The following is a 21,097-nucleotide window of genomic DNA, read 5'->3' on the forward strand; positions in this document are numbered from 1 at the left end:
TTTTTATTTATTTTATATAATAATAATTAATACTTAAATAAATAAGAATCTTTTATTTAATAACCCTCGGATTAAAATAAATCTAATAATTATTTTTATTATAACCCCTATACCTCTTTAAAGATTATTACTATAAAGAATATTAAGTCCTTCTATATTTAATTAAATAAGATAATATTATAATTATATTATAACATATATAATAAGCAAGTGCAATAGTCATGCGAGTGCAATACTTTGTAGTTTCTTAGTATTTATACCTTATTTTTAATTTCTTTAAAAAGTTCTCTACAATTAAGAAAAAATCTAGGATAGCTATAATTTAAAAGTCGTATTATATAACATAAGAAAAACCCATATTATATTTTTTTATATTTTTAAAAAAATCTTAGTAAGCTAGTTTAGAAAATTCCTCTTCGCACTATATATTTGCTATTTTTCTATAAATAGAATTTTTTAAAAATATAAAAAAATTAGATTTAGATCCTATATAGAGTTAGATTTATAGAAATACTTTTTTTAACTTTTTAGCTATTTTATAGCTGTTTTTAGAAATGTAAGTTTTAGTGATTTTTAGTTATATAATATGCTATTGCACTTACTTATCTATTGCACTTGCTTATTATATATGTTATACCTACTATAAAAATAAAAAAAAACTATAATACCTTAATTTATACCCTATGAGTTATTAAGATATTATTAAAGACTATATTTTTTACCCCTAAGGGCCCTCATAGGTATATAAGTATATAGCTAAAGTAAGCTTACCTAATTACCCGGGTTAAAAGTATTAATAGGTAAAGAAGCTTCCTTAAGAAAAATAAGATTATCGCTAATATAATTCCCGAATTATATAATAATAAATAATTATTATTCTTTTAGCCTTATAAGGAATAAGACTATTAGGACCTAGTAACCTTTAAGTACCCTTATATAATAAATAATCGGCAATTAATTAATTAAAAGCTAAGTAAGATTAAGCTCTAATAAAGCTACTTTAAGAACTTAACCTTTAATATCTCCTAAGTAGATTATATTAAAAGCCTTTAGTATTTATACTAAGATCTAACTTATAATAATAAGATATTATTTAATATCTCGATTAGAGAAATACTATAGATACTTATAAATAGGCTTAAGAAAGTTATTATAATTACTAGGTATAAGATTAAGATCCCTAGGAAGGAATTAAAATATAATTCTTATTAAAATACCCCTATATTATACTTATTAAATTATTATAATTAGATTAAAGCCTATTTTAATATAGGGTTTTATAGGCCTAGGAGATAATATAAGTCCCTTATTAAAAAGAGATTCTTCGCTAGCTTTATCTAATATTAATATAATAGCTATTTTATAACCTTTATTTAGGATAAAAAGAAAATAAACTTTTATTACTTTAATACCCTACTAAATAATTAAATAATTTAAGCGAAGAATATCTCCCTTACCTAGAGAGAATACCTTATAATAGCTAAATAACCTTATGATTTTAACTTTTATATAATCCTATTAATTCTATAATAGGGAGCCTAGGAGTATAGCCTTTTATCTTTATTTTATTTCTTTTAGACCCTTAGAGGGTTAATAGGATTAAATATAAATATATTTATTTAACTTTGCCCCCCTATAACCCTAGAGATTAATAAAGAGGAAAATAAACTAATAAGATTATTTAATCTATTAGTTTATAACTAAATAATAGACTCTTAGACCTATATAGGAAAGTCTAAGGATATTATATATAATAATAATATAGAAGTAATTAAAGGAATTTTTTAGATTATAATTATTAATAAGATCGGGATCTAAGATAATTATTATTTATATAAAACTAAAAAAAGACTTTTTATAAAATATTAATTAACTTATATAAATAAAATTAAATATAAATTAAGCTTCCTTAATAAATTAAGAGCTATAAAATAGCTTTATATTAATATAAGGGGTTATATACCTATAAAGCTAGAATCTATTAATATTATTAATAATTAAATAATTAATTACTTAATCCTAGCCCTAATAATAAACCCTAGCGATAAGGTATTTCTTCCGCGAAGAATTAGGCTATTATTAGCTATTATTATAGCTCTAATCTTTATAGATATACTAAATAATCTAATTAGATAATATAAGCGCTAAGACTTTAAAATTAAGGATAATATATTAATTTTTAAAGGTAAGGAATTTATCTTATTAAATTCCTTATTAAATTCTAAAGTATCTAACTTAGGGTTAAAGATAATAATAAAAAAGCTAATAAACTTAATATTAAACTATAAGAAGAAATTAATTAAATTCCTATAATTCCCCTTATTAATAATATTAATAGCGATAAATAAGCCTATTACCTTAATACCTCCCGAGAAAATAAAGGGCCCTTAGACTCTAAGTAGGCCTCTAAAGTCCCTCTTATTAAGTACCCCGAAGCGCCTATGCCCCTCCTTAAAGAGTAGCTCTAAGTATATATAGTTAAGCTTATTATTAAGCTCTAAAGGAAAAAAATCTAAGCTAAGAGCTTAGGGAGGTAATAAATTAATTAATTAAATAATAATAGGTTATAATTAAGGCAAATATAAGGATAAGCGGCCTTATATTATTAATATTATACCTAATATTCGGGGCACTAAATAATTTACTTATTTAACTTTAGAGAGTAATAATAAATATATTTTAATAAAGAAAATAATAAGCCTAATTATAAAGATTATATTAATATTTCTAGGGTTAAAAGGTTAGCTTAGGGAGGTAAGAAGCTAGCCTATATAGTAATTATTAACTAGGAATTATATAATTTATATACTAATAGGTCTTATAAGATTATCCTAGTAGGATAATATTATATAAGTAGCCGCATAGCTATAGGCCCTTATTATAGCTTTAAAGAAAAGTAAAGATAAGAGAATAAAGAAGTAATAGAGAAGCCGAGGTAAATAATTAAATAGTTTATAAGTACTCTAATAGGTATAAAATTAAGCTAGGGAGGTTATAGGCTAAAATAGATAAAAAGAGTATCTAAGATTAATAAGGCTTTTTAGGAACTATAAGGATAGGTATTAAAGCCTCGTGGGGAGCTATGAGTTAGGGGAAAGGCATACTAGGCTATTTTAGGCTATTAGGTAATTTCTTATATATAGAAAAAGGGCTAAGGCTATGGCCCTAATTATTATTATTATTATTATCTTCTTTAAGGATTAGATTAAGAACGGGGAGCTTAAGGGCTCTTTTCTTAAGAAGATCTTTATTATTATTAATTAATTATTTGCCCTTATTATTTTATATAGTATTTAATTTATAAGAAAGTATATAAAAACTCTTTTTTAAAAGTTATTAGAAGAAAGTTATATTAAAAGTTTTAATTATAATTAGTATATTTTGTTTCTCTAATAAAATAAGCTTAGATTATATAATAAAAATAAAAAGCCTTATTAATAAAATAATTATTAAAAATATAATTAGGGTTATAAAGGAAATAAATTAATTTAATAATATAAATAAAAAGAAAAAATATAATAAAGAAAATATTTATAAGGTATAAAAGAAAAGCTAATAAAAGAAATTTAATATATAAAAACATAATTCCTTAATTAAGATCTTTAATAAGCTTTTAATAACTTAAATAAATAATAAAAATTAAAGCTATTATAAAATAAAATAAATAAAGATATAATAAAAAAAATAAAAGTATTATAAATAATACCTTATAAGGCTTAAAAAGAATATAAAGACTTCTTAGAGACTTAATAAATTAAAATAAAAAATATTAAATAAAAGAAGCTATTTATAAATAACCTAAGTAATAAGAGGTAATATTCTCTTATTAAAAGGATATATTAAATAAGATCTTATATAATAGCTTTAAGGGTAATTATATAAGAGTTATAGCTAGTTAATCTCTAGTAAATTAGCTATATTAATCTTAATTTAAAAGGCTATATCGCGGCCTAGAAGGGAAAGAAAGAATAGCCTTAAGGATAATAAGTTTAAGTAATAAGAATAAATTAAAGGATAAGCCTATAAGGATATAAGTCATATGCGAGGTCACATAACCACACAGAAGAGCCTTATAAATAGAGGTATAGCATAGTTCCGGCATATTATGCCTAAACTAGTTAATCTTTTATAAAAGAAGTCTATTAGCTTAATTAGTATGCTACCTAATTATATTATAATTATTTAGATATAATATAGGTCTCTTAGCGCGAGGTCGCGTATTTAATTCCCACCGCGTATAAGTAGCTAGCTTTAAAATGGCTCGTAACGGCGGCAAAGGCTCGGCGGCGAATCGGCTTATATTAGGCTTATAAGGGGCTTTAGTAACCCTTAGGGGTTAACCTCTATTAGCATTACTTCTAACCCTACAGCGAGGTCACATAGTTATATAGGCTAAGGCACCTAGGCAGGGATTAGGTCCCCTATAGCTATAGCTATCTAATTATATTAATTATAGCGACTCGGGATATGCCGCTATAAGAAGGGGAGTAATTATAAGGATATAGGTTATATGCGAGGTTATATAACCGCATGGAAGAGCCTTATAGATAGAGGTATAGTATAATTCCGGCATATTATGCCTAAACTAGTTGATCTTCTATAAAAGAGGTCTATTAGCTTAATTAGCATACTACCTAATTATGTTATAAAGCCTATAATTAAATAATATTTTATTATTTAATTTTAAAATAAATACTTACTTAAGGAAGCTTTAATTTATTTTACTTAAAACTTAATAATTGTTTATAAGATTATAGTAATTAATAGCTTTACTAAATTACCTAGCTAAGCTTTAAAATTTCTTTAAAAAAGCATAGCGGGTAAGTAAGCGCAGTGCCTTATACTAGAGTAATTAGCGGGTTTTAGAAATTCTTTTCTTTAGTATTAATACTATTTAATTATAGGCTTATCCTTTAATTTATTTTTATTACTTAAATTTATATCCTTAAGGCTATTCTTTCTTTCCCTTCTAGGCCGCGATATAGCCTTTTAAATTAAGATTAATATAGCTAATTTACTAGAGATTAACTAGCTATAACTCTTATATAATTACCTTTAGAGCTATTATATAAGATCCCGCTTAATAGATATATAACTTCTCTATTAATCCGCTTAATATATAAGCCGCTCTTATAGAAGAGGCCTTATTTTACCCGCTCTCCGCCGGGCTTTTTATTCTTTCTATATATTAAGAAGCTATTAATATTTATCTTAATTCTCTATTAAGAAAGTGCCCTTGTTAATTAGTTTTCCCTCACGTGGCCAGGTGCTAGGATACCGAGACTATTTTATATATTCGGATTTATTATATATTAAAGTTAGGTCTCTTCCTATAATTATATTTAATTTTTCTAACCTATTAATAACCCTATTAATAATATATAAATTAAGCTTTTCCTAATAACCTTATATCTATTACTAATACTATAAATAATTATTATATTTAAAGGCCTTTATTATTTATCTCGGTCTAAATTATTTAGATCTTTTTAAGCCTATAGCTCCTCTATTAAGTCTAATAATTTCTTTAGCTAGCCCTCTAATTATTAAAGCTAGCTTAAGAAGACTTTATCTTTAAAAGAAATATTACTTATAGCTAATTTGTTAGCTAGGTTCTTAAGTATTATTTTTTATATATTAATATAATTAATCTTAGTTTTTTATAGATTTATATACTTAATAATTATAAAATTAAATAAAAGTAACTTAAAATATATCTATAAGATTATTAACTTAAATAAATTAAAAAATAAAAAGCTTAATAAATCTAAGTTTCTTTTAAAATTATTTTTATTTTTATAATTTATTAATATAACTTAGGCGCTTATATTATTATATTATTAATTAAGTCTTAGGTTAATTATTAAAATTAAAAGTTTTTATATTAAAATAATAAATATTTTAAAAAAAAATAAAATAAAATAAAAAAAGAAATATTAATAATAAGCTAAAAAAAAAAGCTAAGGAATATAATTTCTTATAAGAAAAAGAAAGGTAATATCTTATATTATAAGGCTTATTTTCTAGCTATTAAGTTTTTATAGCTATAGAGCCTTACCTTAGGTTTTTAGTATTTTATAGTATTAGGTTTTAATATTATTATATATCTTTAATTATATCCTTTGCTCCTATAGCTAATAGCGATTATCGATATTATTAAAAAAAAATAGAATACCGAGACTATAGGTTCCCTGACGTTATCCCACGCCCCGGGAAGTCAAGGGTATCATGAGCCAACCACCTCCGCTGGAAGGCCCAAGGGCAGTCCAGCCCCAAGACATAACGGTCGCCATCTTTTGCGCTCTTGCTACCGAAGTCGCCGCCGTTAGGTTTACTCTGAATGAGCGATTGACAAGCCACCCAATGATGGCTGGGTTGGACGCCTTTACCTATTCTTACGGTCGCATAGAAGATCACAACGTCGGTATCGCCAGAGGAACACAGATGGGGCCCGTGAATGCCGCAGCATGTGCCGCCACAGCTGTTCAGCAGTTTCCAAACGTTCGGTTTGCCCTGATGATTGGGATTGCAGGTGGCATACCAAGCCGAAGTAGGGATATTCGGCTGGGTGACGTCGCGGTTGGAATCCCTGGAGGCAGCCATCCTGGAGTGCTCCAGTACGATTTTGGGAAATATCAACAAGATGGATCGTTCATCCTCAAAGGCTGCCTGAACAAGCCTCCCTCGATTCTGATAAATTCCTGTCATCGCCTGGAAGAAGAAGAGGAAGAGATGGGTAGGAGGCCGCATTGCCTCATACTGAAAGACATTGGCGAGAAACATGAACCTTACCAACGCCCGAGCAAAGATGATCTTCTCTTCAAAGACGACTTCCATCATGTCAACGCAAGTGGGGATTGCAGCGAGTGTGAGGCTGCAGGAGAAGAGGGGGTTATTTCTCGCAGGCCACGAGATGGGACCGACCCTTCATTTGTTCATCTGGGTCTTATCCTGTCCGGAGGCGGAGTTGTCAAGAATCCAGAGGACCGTCGCCTTCTACGAAGGGGCAACGAAGACGCGATTTGCTTCGAGATGGAAGCAGCTGGCATCGTGGACCAGATCCCTTGCTTGGTCATCAGAGGGATATGTGATTACGCAGATACACACAAAAACGACGACTGGCACCGATATGCAGCGGCGGCTGCAGCAGCTTATGGCAAGGCTGTTCTCGCCAATGTCACTGGACAAGAGGTCAAGGCAGCTACGAAGGCCCAGGACCTCACGAAGGCACTCGAGAGTGGTACGTAAAGGAGTCCCCCGCAATGTTTTTGAAGGTTCTAAAATATTCCTGGAAGTGGAAGGGAAGCTAGGAGAGGTAGGAGAACATGTCGACTTATTGAGACGGAGTAACGATCAGCAAAAGGTCCTAAATTGGCTGGGACAGGAGGGTTGGAGACACCCGCAAGACGATCACTTTGCAAAATGCGAGCCCGGAACTGGCAGATGGCTTCTCGATTCACCTCAATTCAGCGAATGGCTCACAGGGACCGAGACAACATTACTTTGTCAAGGCCTTCCTGGAGCTGGGAAGACCGTGATGACTTCCCTCGTTATTGACCACCTGGGATGCTCGGCGCCCGAGGAGACTGTCGTTGTCTACGCGTACTGCGATGCTGGAAAACGAGAGCAGCAAAAGGCTGTTCATATCCTCGCAAGCTTACTCAGGCAGTTGATCGAAGCTAGCCCGAGCATGCCAGAATCCGTGCAACGTTTCCATTCGAAAAACCAAGGCCGACAACTAAGCTCAGTCTCAGCCCGAGAGCTTACCGATGTCCTCATCGACGCTAAGCTTCCCCTCTCACGCGCATATGTCGTGATTGACGCGCTCGATGAGAGCGAGGAGGTGTCGAATCTATTGCCCGAGATATTCAGAATGCAACAAGAGGTCAAAGCCAAGGTTTTCGTCACCTCTCGGCCAGATAAGAGGCTGGAGGCCATGTTTGACCATTACTTATCCCTTGAGATTCGTGCCTCGGACGAGGATGTGAGCTGGTATCTAGAGCAGCGCATCGCTCAGCACGACGTCATCAAGGATGAACTTGAAGAGTATGCAGCAGAGGTGAAAGAGGAGCTCAGGGAGGCGGTAAAGGAGAAGGTTATGAAGGTTTCTGATGGAATGTGAGTTGAATGGTTCCTCATGCAAGAACTTTATTAACTATTTCTAGATTTCTTCTGGCTCGATTCCACATGGATTATGTCTTGGAAATGACATCTCCCAATCGGATGAAAGAAAGCATCGAAATGCTACCCAGGGGGCTGGCTGCATATCGAGAGATTTACCTAAAAACGATTCAGCGGATCGAAAACCAACCAGGCGAATATTGCTCACTTGCCAAGGCTACTCTGATCTGGCTTGTCTGCGCGAGGAGACCAATTACTGTCCTAGAACTTCGAGAGGCTCTGGCCATCAAGATCAATGCGTCGAGCCTTGACAATGGCGACTCCAGCACTACCAAGTCCATAGTAGAGGCATGCAAAGGTCTAGTGAGTGTCGGCAACGACGGTGTTATTCAGCTGCTTCATCACACGGCACGAGAGTACCTGGATTCCAACTTCGGCTGGCTAGAGGGGCCAAGGGACAGGGGGCTTGCCGTTGCTGAAGCAGCCGAGAGAGCAAAGGCCGTGGCGCACCGCGACATCACGTTGAAGCTGCTCACCTACATTTCGTTCGCCATTTTTGAAGTAGGACCCTGCGGCTACTACCCCCAGTACCAAGAAAGGAGGATGTCACATAGACTCTACAGTTATGGGTGCTGTCACTGAGTCGACCATCTTAAATCTTCTGGTCCTTATGTCTCTAACATCGTGGACCTTGAGACCGATTCACTCCTGACTCGCCTGCTTGGCAACGAGAACAAGTGGAGATCTTCTATTCAAGCCTTCATTCATGACTGCTCACCCTCTGCAAATCCGATCTCTTGGGATCTGGGGTACGCAGATGAGTTCACGGGCCTCCATCTCGCCGCACTTTGCGGCGTGGAACCCTTAGTAACTGCTCTCCTCGGGACCTACCAGTTGGACGCCCAAGACTATGATGGTCGAACCCCGCTGTCTCATGCAGCCGAAAAAGGCCATGTTGACGTAGTGATGAGTCTGCTGAACGCTGGAGCGCACGTCGACAAGTGCGGTCTACTCAACCAAACACCACTTGTCTATGCTGTAGAGAAGGGCCACAAGGAGGTTGTCCGATGCCTTCTAGACAACAAGGCCGATACTGAGAGGAGAAGCTATGCTGACAGGACCCCTCTGGCGCTGGCTGTCCTGGGCGGTCATCACGATATCTTGGAACTCCTCCTTGAAAGAAACGCCGACATCGAAGCAAGAGACCTCAGTGACATGACGCCACTGAACCTGGCGGCTAAAAATGGCCAGGCTGCCACAGTAGAGTATTTGCTTCAGAAGAACGCGAAAGCAGAGGCGAGAGATCATCTTGGCCAGACGCCGCTGCTTCAAGCGGCTAGAAGAGGTTATGTTGACGTCACGCAAGTTTTATTGGATTGGGGTGTTGATATTGAAACGAAGGATTATGAAGGCTTCACGGCACTTATTAGAGCAGCCAGCGGTGGCCACATCGACCTCGCAAAGATTCTTCTTCAAAAGGGTTGCTATGTTGAGGCAAGGACTGTGAACGGAGACACGGCATTAATTTGTGCGGTCCATAGCGATCACTTGAAAACCGAGTCCTTGGGTGACTGGGAATTCCTGGGCGACTGGAACGACGACTCCAGCACCTTGTTGGAGTCTGATATCAATCACATGGGGGAAGCGCTGGCCGAGAATAACTTTGAAATGTGCCAACTACTGCTTGACAACAAAGCTAACCCTAACGGCATTGGAGCTACAGGACGGTCTCCGTTACTGGAAGCCGAAAGGCTTGGAAGAGCAGACATATCCCGGTTTCTTTTGAGAGCGGGCGCAGATCCCAGCATGGGCTCTCCCAGCACCATAGCCGCCCATTATGACCATGACGAAGTCGTGAGGGCGCTGGCCATTGCGGGCGCTGAGACTAGAGGTCTGGAACAACCCAGTTGGTTGAGGCCGTGGGACGAAGTTGTTAAACAACGCTATCAAGATAAGCTACAGTTGCTGCTTGACGACACGCCTATGCCTAAATGAATCAGGTGCAACCCTGAAACTGACTTGTGACCCTCGACGGGACTTCATGGCATTTCGGTAACATCTTGTTACTTATACATAACACTATCTGCCTAGATATTAATAAACCTTTTTCACGATTTTCTGTTATAAATACGCATTAAGAGCGTTATGAGATAAAGCTCGGCTGATGAAATACATAAATTCGGATGTCTTATCCAATCTAAACAGCCCAAGCTCCCTCTTTCTTATAAACATCACAGGAGTGCGAAATCAAGGTGTATGTGGAGTCCATATGTCTCCTCAATCTTGTTGTTGTCTACCGTGGCCCATGAGAACCTCAACCCTCGATGAGCCAACCCTTAGTGACAAAGTCTAGCGCTTCTGACGCAAATGACTCCCAAGTGCTTTCGTCAAAGTCGAATGCGTGATCTTGTCCAGGACAAACATCAAATCTGAGCGTAGTCTGCGGAAGCTTCTTGTGTATAAGATTAATGAACTTGTAACTTCCCCTGATGGGTACAGTCGCATCATCATCCCCATGCATCAACCACCTGTGTTCTGTTAGCTCAAGTTGATCCACGAAGAAGTCAACGACTCACATCTTTGGAGGTAGCCTCTCGCCAGCTTCGATTCTCTCCAGTGGAAAGAATTCCCTCCTATTTAGTCCCTTGTTGTCGAAAATGGCTGATGCGAAGATGCCAGAGTGGCAAGCCGCAATTGGGAAGGGAATCCTGTCAAGGTTGTCTTTGGAATGGGGCTTCTTGCGGGTCTCCTCGATCCAAGCTATAGTCTCTTCCTTGGATGGCATATCCTTGAGATCTGCTCGTAGGATGGTGGGCTCGTCTGGTCCTGGGCCCTCGACGTACACTTTGTCTCTGGGGTCTAAGAGGGGGTAAACGACTGCGAGGGTTCGAAAATCGTCGGGGTAGGAGAGAGCCAGCTCTGTCGCACAATAACCACTATGATAGGTTTTAGCCAATATTCAACTGTATCCTTTTACTGAGCTCTTACCCAGCCGAGCCCCCAGCAAGCAGTGTCTGCGAAAAGTCAAGAAAGTGGCCAGGAGCCTTAGTCTCCAGGATGCTTGGTAGCTTCAGCTTTGTCCACTGCCAGCAGTCTTCAAGATCCTCGAGCACATCGGCTACGCCATTTTCGGAGGGTAAGAGGCGATGATCAGGGGACACAATGATAGCTGAGTGCCTGAGAGCCAATTTGTCAACCCACTTTGGGAAAAAGGCAGGAAACAAGCCATAACCGGTGACGAGAAATCCGCCGTGGAGATGATAGATGATGGGGTGGGAACCAGGTTTGAGGTTCTTGGGGATCAAAACAGCAGCTTTGATCTCATGAGAGGAGACGACCTTGAAGCTTCAAGTTGTTAGTCGTGGTCGAGAATATTGAGGGTGTTTCTCACGTCTCTTCAAAGATGTTGTACGAGTCAAAGATTGACTCTTCAGTCCAGTGGTTGGCCATGTTGTCAAGTTGAAGTGGGTCGTGGATAAGTGTGTATGCTATTGGGATTCATTTTCATCATATTTGGGATAGAATAGAAGTATATATACAATTGTTGATCTCAAGAAACACCGGGCGTTGAAGCGGAATATGATGCTCCGCCTTATAAATGTGTGGATTAATAAGGCGGATGATGATGATCCGCCGCATGTGAGCAACTCTCCACTCAACTCCAACGGAATCCCATGTTCCGAGACACGGCACAGTTGATGAATAAGAGGGGTTCTACAAGATGATTGAGGTATAAAATGACTTCACTCTGCTCTATTCTTGTATGATCCATACAATTCGCTTTGAACCTCGTTGATCATCATGCATTTGGCTTCACACACTTGGATGCGCCCAGAGCCTCTGGAGAAGACTCTCGAGCGACTCAACCGTCTTGGATACACTAGCGTCGAGCTAGCTGGTGAGCCGGATCAGTTCCCCGTCGAAGAAACACGCCATCTTCTCCAAAAGTACAACATCAAATGCTGGGGTACAGTCACCATCCAGCAGGGAAAGCGGAACTTGATCGCCGCCGACGCTCAGCAACGACGGGATACCATCAACTACATGAAAAATGTGGTGACCTTGTCAGCAGAGCTGGGGGGACAAATTATCACCATCGTGCCTGGCAATGTCGGCACAATTATCCCCACGTCAACTCCAGAGAATGAATGGAGATGGGCTGTCGAAGGCCTCCGCGAAGTTGCCGCATTCGCAAAGGAAAAGGGAATTCGAGTTGGACTCGAACCTCTCAACAGATTCGAGACGTACTTCCTCAACAGGACAAACCAAGCTCTCGCCCTCGCCGATGAGGTTGGATACGATGTGGGAATCGCCTTTGACCCCTTCCACTTGGCACTCGAGGAGAAGGATCTCATCGGAGCCATCCGGGCGTGCCGGGGCCGAATTGTGGATTTCCACGTTGGAGATAATAATCGTCTTGCTCCTGGAGACGGATCCCTCGATTGGCCCAAAATCATGGAGGCTCTCGTCGAAGCAGGGTATGATGGTGCCTTGTCGGTCGAATTCATGCCGTCGATTGATCGTACACCTGTTGGAAAGTTCGGGGCGGAACAGTTGGAGACAAGCAACGTGGAGGTCACGGCGGACCATCTCAAGTTCATCATTGATCATGGGTCTGGGTTGCTGTCCGAGAGTTACTACACCGAGTTGTTGAGGCGATCTGCCCAGACTCTCGCTCCATACGTGGAAAAGTGAGGGCACGCTACAGGGACCTTGGCATCTCAATCAGATTCAACTAAATATAGGAACAAATTGATTGACAAGGTTTATTAGGATTAGACCTATCTAAGACCAATTACGTTTGGATATAATGACAGTGTCTGACAGTCTTGCTGGTGTCTGGTTACTTTTGCCCCTGGCTGAGAAAGAAATCTGATAATCCATCGTCATCACCGCGGGGTGATCATTAATAGTCTCGGTGATGCTAGGTAGTTTGAACTATTTTTGAGAGCCAACTTCGCGGTACGCTTAGGCAGTGGCCTTGCTTGTAACGTTTTCGCCCCTCTTCTCCTGTCCAACCTCTGCTGCCACAGCAGACTTGAGGTCGACCTCGACCTGTTCACCAAACTTGGCGTTGATTTCCTCAAGGGGAAGACCGATTGTCTGTTTGATGTCAGTGATATAGACTGTAAAAGGATGGACATGGGACTGACCTCAGGGAAGGTGAACCAGATGGCAATGGTGCTGATGACGGTGACGACGACAAAGATCATGTAGAACTTCCAGCCAATGTTCTTCAGACCAACAGTGACGGGGGCACTGTAGGCGATCGAGTTACCGAAGAAGGAAGCGAAGACAAGAGTTGAGCCCTCGCTGCGGAGATCTAGAAACCCAAATGTCAGTAAGACTACATGTTGAGGAAGGTGATTGAACTCACGAGTAGGCCAAATCTCGGATCCGTAGGCATAGGCGGTACACTCAATGGTGGTAGTGAAGAAGGCACCGAAGATGAAGTAGATGGCCACGGCAGCGTTGAGACCGGGGCCATCGTCAGTTCCGAGGTAGAACTTCTGGAGAGCAGCCATGACGCTGAGGATAGCAGCAGATCCAAAACCACCAATGACTAGTGACACCTGGTTAGCAGTCTATCCATGACCCGTGGTGTGAAAACTTACCAAGAAGTCTGACACGGGGGACACGGTCGAGAAGGAGAACGTTGAAACCACATCCAATAACGGCGCACACAGTCCAGACAACTCCGAGAGCCATCTGGAGAGTAACGCCGAATCCAAGACCACCCATGAGGACGGGAACAAGGTTAGCAATGGCAGTGATACCAGTACCCTGAGCCATGACCCAGAGAAGGATAGAGCAGTAAGCTCTCTTCAAGAGGTGTCGCGTGGTGAAGATGTACCTGAAACCGGCGGGCAGGTTCTTTTCAGTCTCAACCTGGGCCTTGATCTGTGTCGCCTCAGCATGGGCAAGGACACCATTGGGGTCGGTCTTGGTCTTGTGCAACTTGACCAGAATGGCGAGGGCCTCATCATCTCGGCCTTGCTCCATGAGCCAACGAGGAGACTCTGGGAGGAAGTAGAGCGAAATGAGGTGGACAACGCCCATGCCGGTCAGGACGATGAAGATGAGGCGCCACTGGATAGCAGAGTGGACGTAGCTGAAGGCAAGGTTGAAGACGGCGCAGAGGATGTAAGCAGTGACGACACCGACACCCTGCATACCGACCAGAGATCCACGAGCGTGAGGGGGAGCGACCTCACTCATGTAAACAGGAGAATTGGCAAAGACCATGCCGGCGCCGATACCGCAGATGACGCGGAAGACCAGAAGCATGGCAATGTTGACAGATGCGGCTTGAAGAGCACCAGAGATAATGACGATACCGGCGGCTACGGCGGCTACGGCGTTACAGAGACGACGACCGTAGTGCTTCGAGAGGGGAGCCTGAGCCAGAGAGCCAACCATGGCACCGGCAAGGAAACTGGGCGAGGTCAACACACTTCTCATGATTGTTCGTGAAGAACTTACCCTCCTAGGAGTCCATCGGTTCTTTGAGCGGCATCGGGTGTCGACAAGAACTTGGCGATGAAGGAAGGCTGAGCCAATGTTCCAGCAATGGCGTTGGCGCTGAAGCCATACAGGTATCCGCCCAGAGCAGCTGTGATGATGACCTTGAAGCTGTTAGAGATGCTCTGTCTCAACAAGATGGGGGTATCTTACCTGGTAGGTGATCCAACTGACAGAGTGCGTCACAGCCTTGACAGCATCTCCAGACCCAGAGTCAGAAGAAGGCGAGCTGGCACCGTTGTCATTGTTCTCAGAGCCATTAAACTCCTGGCTCGTCTCGAGTTGAGTCTTGTCAGCTTCTGAAGCCATCTTTGCGTCGTCTAGCAATTCAAGCTTTCAAAAACTCAAAGAAGTGAAAACGAGGCGTTCGCAAACAAAAACAGACGATGACGGGGAGACAAGATGCCTTGGAGAGAACAGAAGGGGGTTTAGAGGAGGAGAAAAGGCCCTGATAATGAAAGACAGCATGCGATGCAACCTTGCCGCATGCCGCATTTGCCATGTGCGCTGACTGAGATAGCAGACCCCGTACAATGCAACCGAAGCCCACGAGGATCTTTTCAGCTTCTGGCATGAATCGTATGTGCCTACACAGACTATGTAACTTTATCCCCTCAGAACGAATCAGTTCGTGCTCCACTTGGCTTGTATCGTTGGCCCATGTTGCGAAACCAACAGCTCCGACTAGCATGCGGTACATTCCCCCCTCAAGGATGGACCCTAGTTCTTGTAGATCCTTCATCCATCTCAGTCGTATATCCTTGTAGGTGATAGTCATAGCCGGGTTTTGCTAAGGGATGCATGGTTCGAGGAGTAGTCTGATGCCCAACGGTGCAAAACGGGCATGGTATGAGCTCTCCTCAATCGAATGCGTGCCTGATCTTCGCTTGAGTAGCTCTATTTAACTGCATTTTTTTCTTCTCTTGTCTCGGCCAGTCATTTCTGCACATCTCTTTCCACACCTGAACCAGTCATCATTCTCCAATCCTACACCTATTCCATCACCATGGCTCCTCCGCACGTCCCTGAAGCCGCCATCTTTCCCGTCCTCAAAGACAAGGTTGCACTCATCACTGGTGGTGCGCAGGGAATGGGCAAGGCCACTGCGGAAGTCTTTCTCAAGGCCGGCGCCAAGGTCGTCATCTGCGATGTGCAGCAGGACAAGGGCGACGAGGTGGCCAAGGAGCTGTCTATTCTAGGCGAGGTCTACTTCACCAAGGCTGACATCTCTTCTTCTGAGGATGTGGCTGCCCTCGTCAAGTTCACAGTGGACAAGTTTGGTCGTCTGGACTGCGCTGTGAATAACGCTGCGTTGACTCCTGACAAGACACCTCTTACCGACTTTGACGAGACATACTGGGATAAGCTGATCAGCATCAACCTCACTGGCACGGCGCTGTGCGTCAAGCATGAGATGAAGCAGTTCATTGCCCAGGGAGGTGGTGGTTCGATTGTCAACATTGCCAGCATCAATGCCTTCAAGCCACAGCCCAACATGCCGGCCTACACAGCTGCCAAGCACGCCCTCGTGGGTCTTACAAAGCACGCAAGCATGGAGGGCGGTCCGCATAGCATTCGAGTAAACGCCGTGGCGCCAGGTGCCATCTTTGTAAGTTGACAAGTCCAATTTGGCAATTCTAAGTAAGAGCTAACCGACTCCAACAGACTGTCATGGCTGAAAAGGCTCTGGAGATTATGGGGACGACACACGACGAGTTCGCGCCAAACGTCAGCTACCTGAGCCGGTTCGGTATGCCCCACGAGGTGGCACAGGGATCTCTCTGGCTGTGCTCTCCGGCGTCTTCGTATGTGACGGGTATTACTCTCCCGGTGGACGGTGGCTTCATGGCCAAGTAATGTTGTATGTAGCATGCATGACTCGCGTTGCAGGAGCTCATCAGTCAAGGGGCTGTTAGTGTCGCAACAGCTGTAGAAACTTTGTACATCCATACATATATCCTTGTCCCTCTGCAAGTTCAATCACTCTTTGCTTTTTCCTCTCTCATTAAAGTCCGCTGTCGGGGTTATTCACCGTCAGTGTTCCTCGGCGTTGGACCTTGCATAATCGTTTCCACATCCCCCAACTACCGGCGTGACCGGGAACCATGGCCGGCGTCAGGGTTCCACCCGGGGAACGACAAGACCCTGTTGGTGACATTCCAAGAGGATCATTCAGCGGCCGCTTGCCCTAAGCGAGCTCTGCCGAACAAATTTCCTCGGGACGATTATCTCTTGTTTGAGATGGGTCGCGACTAGGAGAGTCCCATACGAAACCCCGTTCTCTTTCCCCGCTCGTTTAACGTCCAATCGTGATTCAGCAAGATCACCCCAAGTGGTGATTGGCAGACAGGATCCATCTCGAGATAGTCTGGTCTAATGCGGCCCGAGGCAAGGGTGCAACCGGGAAGTTCTGTCGCATCCGGTCCCCCCTAGTGTAACGGCTGGGGATTTAGCGAGAAGACAAAAAAGCAAAGAGTGGCAGTTAGACCCAGCTCAATCCTCGGGTCAGCTGATCGATCAGTCATTTCAGGGCATGAATTCGTAGACACTTGCGAATTCCACCAAGGGGCTACGCAGCAGTTGAGCAAGACGTGATTGAGATTCAGTCAATGATTAGCTAGAACACTTCTAACAGCTGTTCCGTGATCGACAGCCCTTATCATCTATATACACGAGGAAACTATCCTCCCTCGCCTAAGTGCTGAACGTCAAGCCGCCGTTGGCGCTCACCAAGCTACCAGTCATCCAACTTGACTCCGGTGAGCAGATCATGGCGACCAGGTTGGCAATCTCCTCTGGATATGCGGCTCTGCCACCAAACTTTCTTCCAAGCTCCTGCACCTCTGGCCCGTCCGTCTCTCTAACGGGGACAAGAGGTGTCAGAGGGTTCCACAGAGCCAAAGCTTGCTTGATCTCGTCAGGTGCCGTCATGTACATGTCAGTCATGACAGGTCCCGGGTTGATGGTGTTGACCGTGCAGTTCTCTGCAAGCTCACGGGCCCAGACCCTTGCCATAGCCTCCATAGACGCCTTGGTACCTGCGTAGAGGGTTGTGTGAGGGGTGCCGATTTTGGGGTTGATGCTGGACATCATGACAATGCGGCCGGACCGGTCTGTCGGTAAGTAGGGCTTGCACACGCCCGTAAGCAGCGCAGGGCCCAAGACGTTGACGCGGTAAATGTGGTCGAACTCATCCTGCTTCACACTCTCGACTGGGCCGAGGTAGAGCACGGCTGCATTGTGCACGATGATGTCGATCTTCAAGTCGTCGCCACCAAAGTGCTCTTTGCAGACAGCGATAAGACTCTCACAGCTCTCAGCCTTGCTAATGTCGGCTCTACATGGCACAGCCTTGACAGCATGCTTCTCCTCGAGCTCCTTGCACAGGGTTGCAGCAGGAGCATCAGAGGATTCAGTGGCGTAGTTGACCAGAATGTTGGCACCTCTGGCAGCGAGAGCGCGAGCAATGTAGGATCCGATGCCTGCAAAAGAAAAAGAGAAGACGATCAGGTTATCTGGGTATATCAAGTAAAGCAACGGCAGGGAAGAACCTACCACGGGCGGCCCCAGTGACAATGGCAAGCTTGCCTTGGTGAACTTTAGCGTCGGAAGAAGCGCCCATTGTTATTGATGGACAAGGAAGGTTACTGCGTACAGAAATTCTGATGACTACAACAACCCGCGAGGGAAGCGGAACTTTAAGAGATTCCGCACTGCATGGTATCCACCGCTGTCAGTTCTCATGGGTGAGGGCTTTCGTCTTGGAATCAAGCGGTGGATGCACTTGAAGCCGCCATCATACGAGTTGCGTATCTCCCATGAACCAACTTCATCCAGCCTCCTGTCCAGTGTAACAGTATGCCAGGGGACCAGACATACCAAGGTCCCACCATCCGGTCCCTATCTTCCAAGGTTCCGTGATCGTCGTGTACGAAATCTCAGGGGGTTTAGACGAGCGAGCGAAATCTATAGTACGTATCCATCCCGTGATCGGCAGACTAACAACCGCGCCAGGGTTGCACCTCATGTCGATCTTCTAACCCCAATTAGACCAGCTTCTCCACGCACCGGGGTTCGGCTTTGGAAAAATTGGCTCATGTCTACCCGATCACTAGCAATAACACAGACCTGATATGCCCATCACAGAGGCCAAGTAGATCTGCCGTTGCACCAGGCACCGAGCAAGCATCCATTGGAATCAGCCATGGACCTCACAGGTTTGCTGCAAGTCCCGGGACCAGTACAGTAACTACGCGGCCTTGTCCCTGAGTGATGGAAGGCCTCGGAAGAGTACCGCTCACTCATGAGTCGACAAATCGTCTGACTCGTTGGTGCAAGGCGTTCCTTCGACGCCGCTCCGTAATTCAGCTCATCACATCAATCAGACGAGAAATCCTGCAACCGTTGATGTTTCCAAAGCAAGTTCCAAAAAGAAAACATGGTGGTCCTGGTACTCCACGTTTCATCACTAAAGAAAGTTCCCAAGGGCGGGTAGACAACGGTTCTCTCCCAGCCCCATTTGTTACGGAACGAGGGAACAACCAGGAAGAAGCCCAATCAAGGAAAGGGGGATGAAACTTGGGCCGCATGAACACCGTTGGTAATTTAAATTGCCCAACTACCGCCATGCTGGGAGACCCGTTTCTGTCATATTCTTCGAAACCCCCCCTTTTTTGAATTCCACTTCCCGTTCACCCCCAGCAAGTGTTCCCGAAGTGGCTTTTAGGCCTGGCCACCCCATCGAGCCCTTGGTTCCTCCCTGCTTGCCGTGTCTCTGTAATCTTCCATCTCTTGGACATCTCATCTTGAGTGCCTCAACCAAACACCATGGCGGCCCATGTGATGGCAGGAATTGGGGGCAAAGGCGGAACCGTGGTGGGAGTCATTTGGTTTGAAAATGTCTTGACATACATCTTGGTCGCGGCGCGAATCTACACTCGTCGATACATCAGAGGTTCGGTTGGCTGGGACGACCTTTGTCTGGTTATCACTTCGGTTAGTATTGCTGGGCTGTGTCTTGGAAATCGTCTAATATCTTTTAGCTTCTCATGACTGTCTTTGGCATCTTGACTACAATCGCATGTGCTCATGGAATGGGTCAGCATGTTGATGCCCTTGAGACTTATCAGTTCTCGGATGCTTTGCTCTATCTCCTATGCGCCCAGTCTGTTGTCTCGATGGCCATCGGCATGGGGAAGGTGACTGTCGCCATCTTCTTGCTGCGCATTGTTACTGCATCTTGGTAAGCCTTATCTCGCTTGCGAAGGCCTATGGGCTCTAATTAATGGCTCTACCAGGCACCGTTGGTTCCTTTGGTTCTGTATCGCCTCGATGATGATTCTCAGCATCTTCCTTTCCGTCGCCGTATTCGCACAATGCACTCCGGTGGAATCCATCTGGAACCCCTTATTGATAGACCAGAAGGTGTGCTACCTTAGTCTCACTGTAGTGGCCTTCATCGACTGTGGCAAGTATCGAAACGCCTTTGAAAAATATCGGCATGCATCTAACTATCATACCAGCATACGCCGCGGCAATGGACTTTGCTTTGGCCGCCTTCCCCTGGATTGCTCTTCGAGGACTGAAGATGAAGCGCAAGGAACGCATTTCCATCTGTGTTTCTCTCAGTCTTGGAGTCTTGTAAGCCGCCATGAAATGCAATGCCCACAAGATCAACAGCTAACGATGTGAAGCGCCGGTGTTTGCGGTGTCATCAGAACATCGGGACTGGAAGTCTTGAGTAACTCTGCCGATTATCTCTGTAAGTATATGTCGCACCTCATTCATCCCAAGTCGCTAACCAGAATCTTCATCAGATGCGACCTCGGACTCGGTTATCTGGACCGCCAGCGAAGTCACCACAACCATCGTCTGCGTCACCCTCCCGGCTCTCCGTCCTCTATACAACAAGGTCCGGGGCCAAGAGTCGAGCTCTGCTGGCTACCAGCAACACGACGACTCCGCCTACAACACCGGTGGCTCATTCCACATGAGCTCATATGCCAACAAACGCAAAGACAATGGCATCGGATACCCCAAGGGCAGTAGCAACTTTGCCAGCGCCGAGGCATCTCGAGATCCCACTACAATTAAGAACGATAGCGATGAGACTATTTTGCTGCAGGGTGAGGGAAAGAATATCATGAGGGTTCAGGAGGTCAGCGTGTCGTACGACAATGGAAACTCGCTGAACAACGTGTCGATAAAGCAAGATGTTTGAAGACAACCAAAACAAGTCAACTTTTTTGTAACACTAGCTTGGAGTTGGATAGAAAATAATGAACCTGAAGCTTTTGAATACTTTGCTTTCCAGCATCCACGAGAGGCTACCCTACGAAGTGACGCCATGCTGGTTCGGAATGCCCTCTTAACTCCTGTAACGAGAACAACGATTCTTGTAGGGTAGGGTAGTCGCATTGATAGATAATGCCTCAACATCTAAAAAGTGCCACCC

At 43.2% G+C, this 21,097-nt stretch overlaps 9 protein-coding genes across 9 annotated transcripts; 6 read left to right on the forward strand and 3 right to left on the reverse strand.

Moving 5' to 3' along the window:
- Positions 1 to 6,444: 6,444 nt before the first annotated feature.
- Positions 6,445 to 6,714, forward strand: NECHADRAFT_42513 (uncharacterized protein; the record flags this gene model as incomplete). The annotated part of the gene is made up of 1 exon (XM_003042080.1): positions 6,445 to 6,714. A coding segment is annotated over one exon (270 nt), but the record flags the coding sequence as incomplete, so codon positions are not given.
- A 216-nt stretch (positions 6,715 to 6,930) lies between these two features.
- Positions 6,931 to 7,834, forward strand: NECHADRAFT_8504 (uncharacterized protein; the record flags this gene model as incomplete). Its single annotated transcript, XM_003042081.1, has 2 exons — positions 6,931 to 7,164; positions 7,364 to 7,834. Coding segments are annotated over 2 exons (705 nt in total), but the record flags the coding sequence as incomplete, so codon positions are not given.
- A 1,403-nt stretch (positions 7,835 to 9,237) lies between these two features.
- NECHADRAFT_28616 (uncharacterized protein) lies at positions 9,238 to 9,666 on the forward strand (the record flags this gene model as incomplete). The annotated part of the gene is made up of 1 exon (XM_003042082.1): positions 9,238 to 9,666. A coding segment is annotated over one exon (429 nt), but the record flags the coding sequence as incomplete, so codon positions are not given.
- Positions 9,667 to 10,435: 769 nt separating this feature from the next.
- On the reverse strand, positions 10,436 to 11,571 carry NECHADRAFT_81146 (uncharacterized protein; the record flags this gene model as incomplete). The annotated part of the gene is made up of 4 exons (XM_003042165.1): positions 10,436 to 10,649; positions 10,698 to 11,057; positions 11,110 to 11,466; positions 11,513 to 11,571. 4 exons carry the CDS (start codon positions 11,569 to 11,571, stop codon positions 10,436 to 10,438), a joined length of 990 nt encoding a protein of 329 aa, XP_003042211.1.
- A 340-nt stretch (positions 11,572 to 11,911) lies between these two features.
- Positions 11,912 to 12,908, forward strand: NECHADRAFT_100740 (uncharacterized protein). Its single transcript, XM_003042083.1, has one exon. It carries the CDS (start codon positions 11,923 to 11,925, stop codon positions 12,814 to 12,816), a length of 894 nt encoding a protein of 297 aa, XP_003042129.1. The 5' UTR covers positions 11,912 to 11,922; the 3' UTR covers positions 12,817 to 12,908.
- Positions 12,909 to 13,089: 181 nt separating this feature from the next.
- On the reverse strand, positions 13,090 to 14,952 carry NECHADRAFT_81148 (uncharacterized protein; the record flags this gene model as incomplete). Its single annotated transcript, XM_003042166.1, has 6 exons — positions 13,090 to 13,224; positions 13,275 to 13,444; positions 13,499 to 13,684; positions 13,737 to 14,557; positions 14,605 to 14,747; positions 14,797 to 14,952. The coding sequence occupies 6 exons, from the start codon at positions 14,950 to 14,952 to the stop codon at positions 13,090 to 13,092; spliced, it is 1,611 nt and encodes a 536-aa protein (XP_003042212.1).
- A 697-nt stretch (positions 14,953 to 15,649) lies between these two features.
- Positions 15,650 to 16,500, forward strand: NECHADRAFT_81149 (uncharacterized protein; the record flags this gene model as incomplete). Its single annotated transcript, XM_003042084.1, has 2 exons — positions 15,650 to 16,252; positions 16,309 to 16,500. 2 exons carry the CDS (start codon positions 15,650 to 15,652, stop codon positions 16,498 to 16,500), a joined length of 795 nt encoding a protein of 264 aa, XP_003042130.1.
- Positions 16,501 to 17,337: 837 nt separating this feature from the next.
- NECHADRAFT_42596 (uncharacterized protein) lies at positions 17,338 to 18,265 on the reverse strand (the record flags this gene model as incomplete). The annotated part of the gene is made up of 2 exons (XM_003042167.1): positions 17,338 to 18,125; positions 18,199 to 18,265. The coding sequence occupies 2 exons, from the start codon at positions 18,263 to 18,265 to the stop codon at positions 17,338 to 17,340; spliced, it is 855 nt and encodes a 284-aa protein (XP_003042213.1).
- Positions 18,266 to 19,470: 1,205 nt separating this feature from the next.
- Positions 19,471 to 20,863, forward strand: NECHADRAFT_81151 (uncharacterized protein; the record flags this gene model as incomplete). The annotated part of the gene is made up of 6 exons (XM_003042085.1): positions 19,471 to 19,638; positions 19,686 to 19,885; positions 19,941 to 20,007; positions 20,093 to 20,283; positions 20,337 to 20,404; positions 20,460 to 20,863. 6 exons carry the CDS (start codon positions 19,471 to 19,473, stop codon positions 20,861 to 20,863), a joined length of 1,098 nt encoding a protein of 365 aa, XP_003042131.1.
- Between the last annotated feature and the right edge of the window lie 234 nt (positions 20,864 to 21,097).

Source organism: Fusarium vanettenii, assembly GCF_000151355.1.
Source record: "Fusarium vanettenii 77-13-4 chromosome 6 genomic scaffold NECHAsca_37_chr6_2_0, whole genome shotgun sequence".
Lineage (NCBI taxonomy): Eukaryota > Fungi > Ascomycota > Sordariomycetes > Hypocreales > Nectriaceae > Fusarium > Fusarium vanettenii.

Excerpts from the sequence above, each read along its gene's own strand:
- NECHADRAFT_100740 (XM_003042083.1), top strand. The coding sequence starts at position 11,923 with ATGCATTTGGCTTCACACACTTGGATGCGCCCAGAGCCTCTGGAGAAG.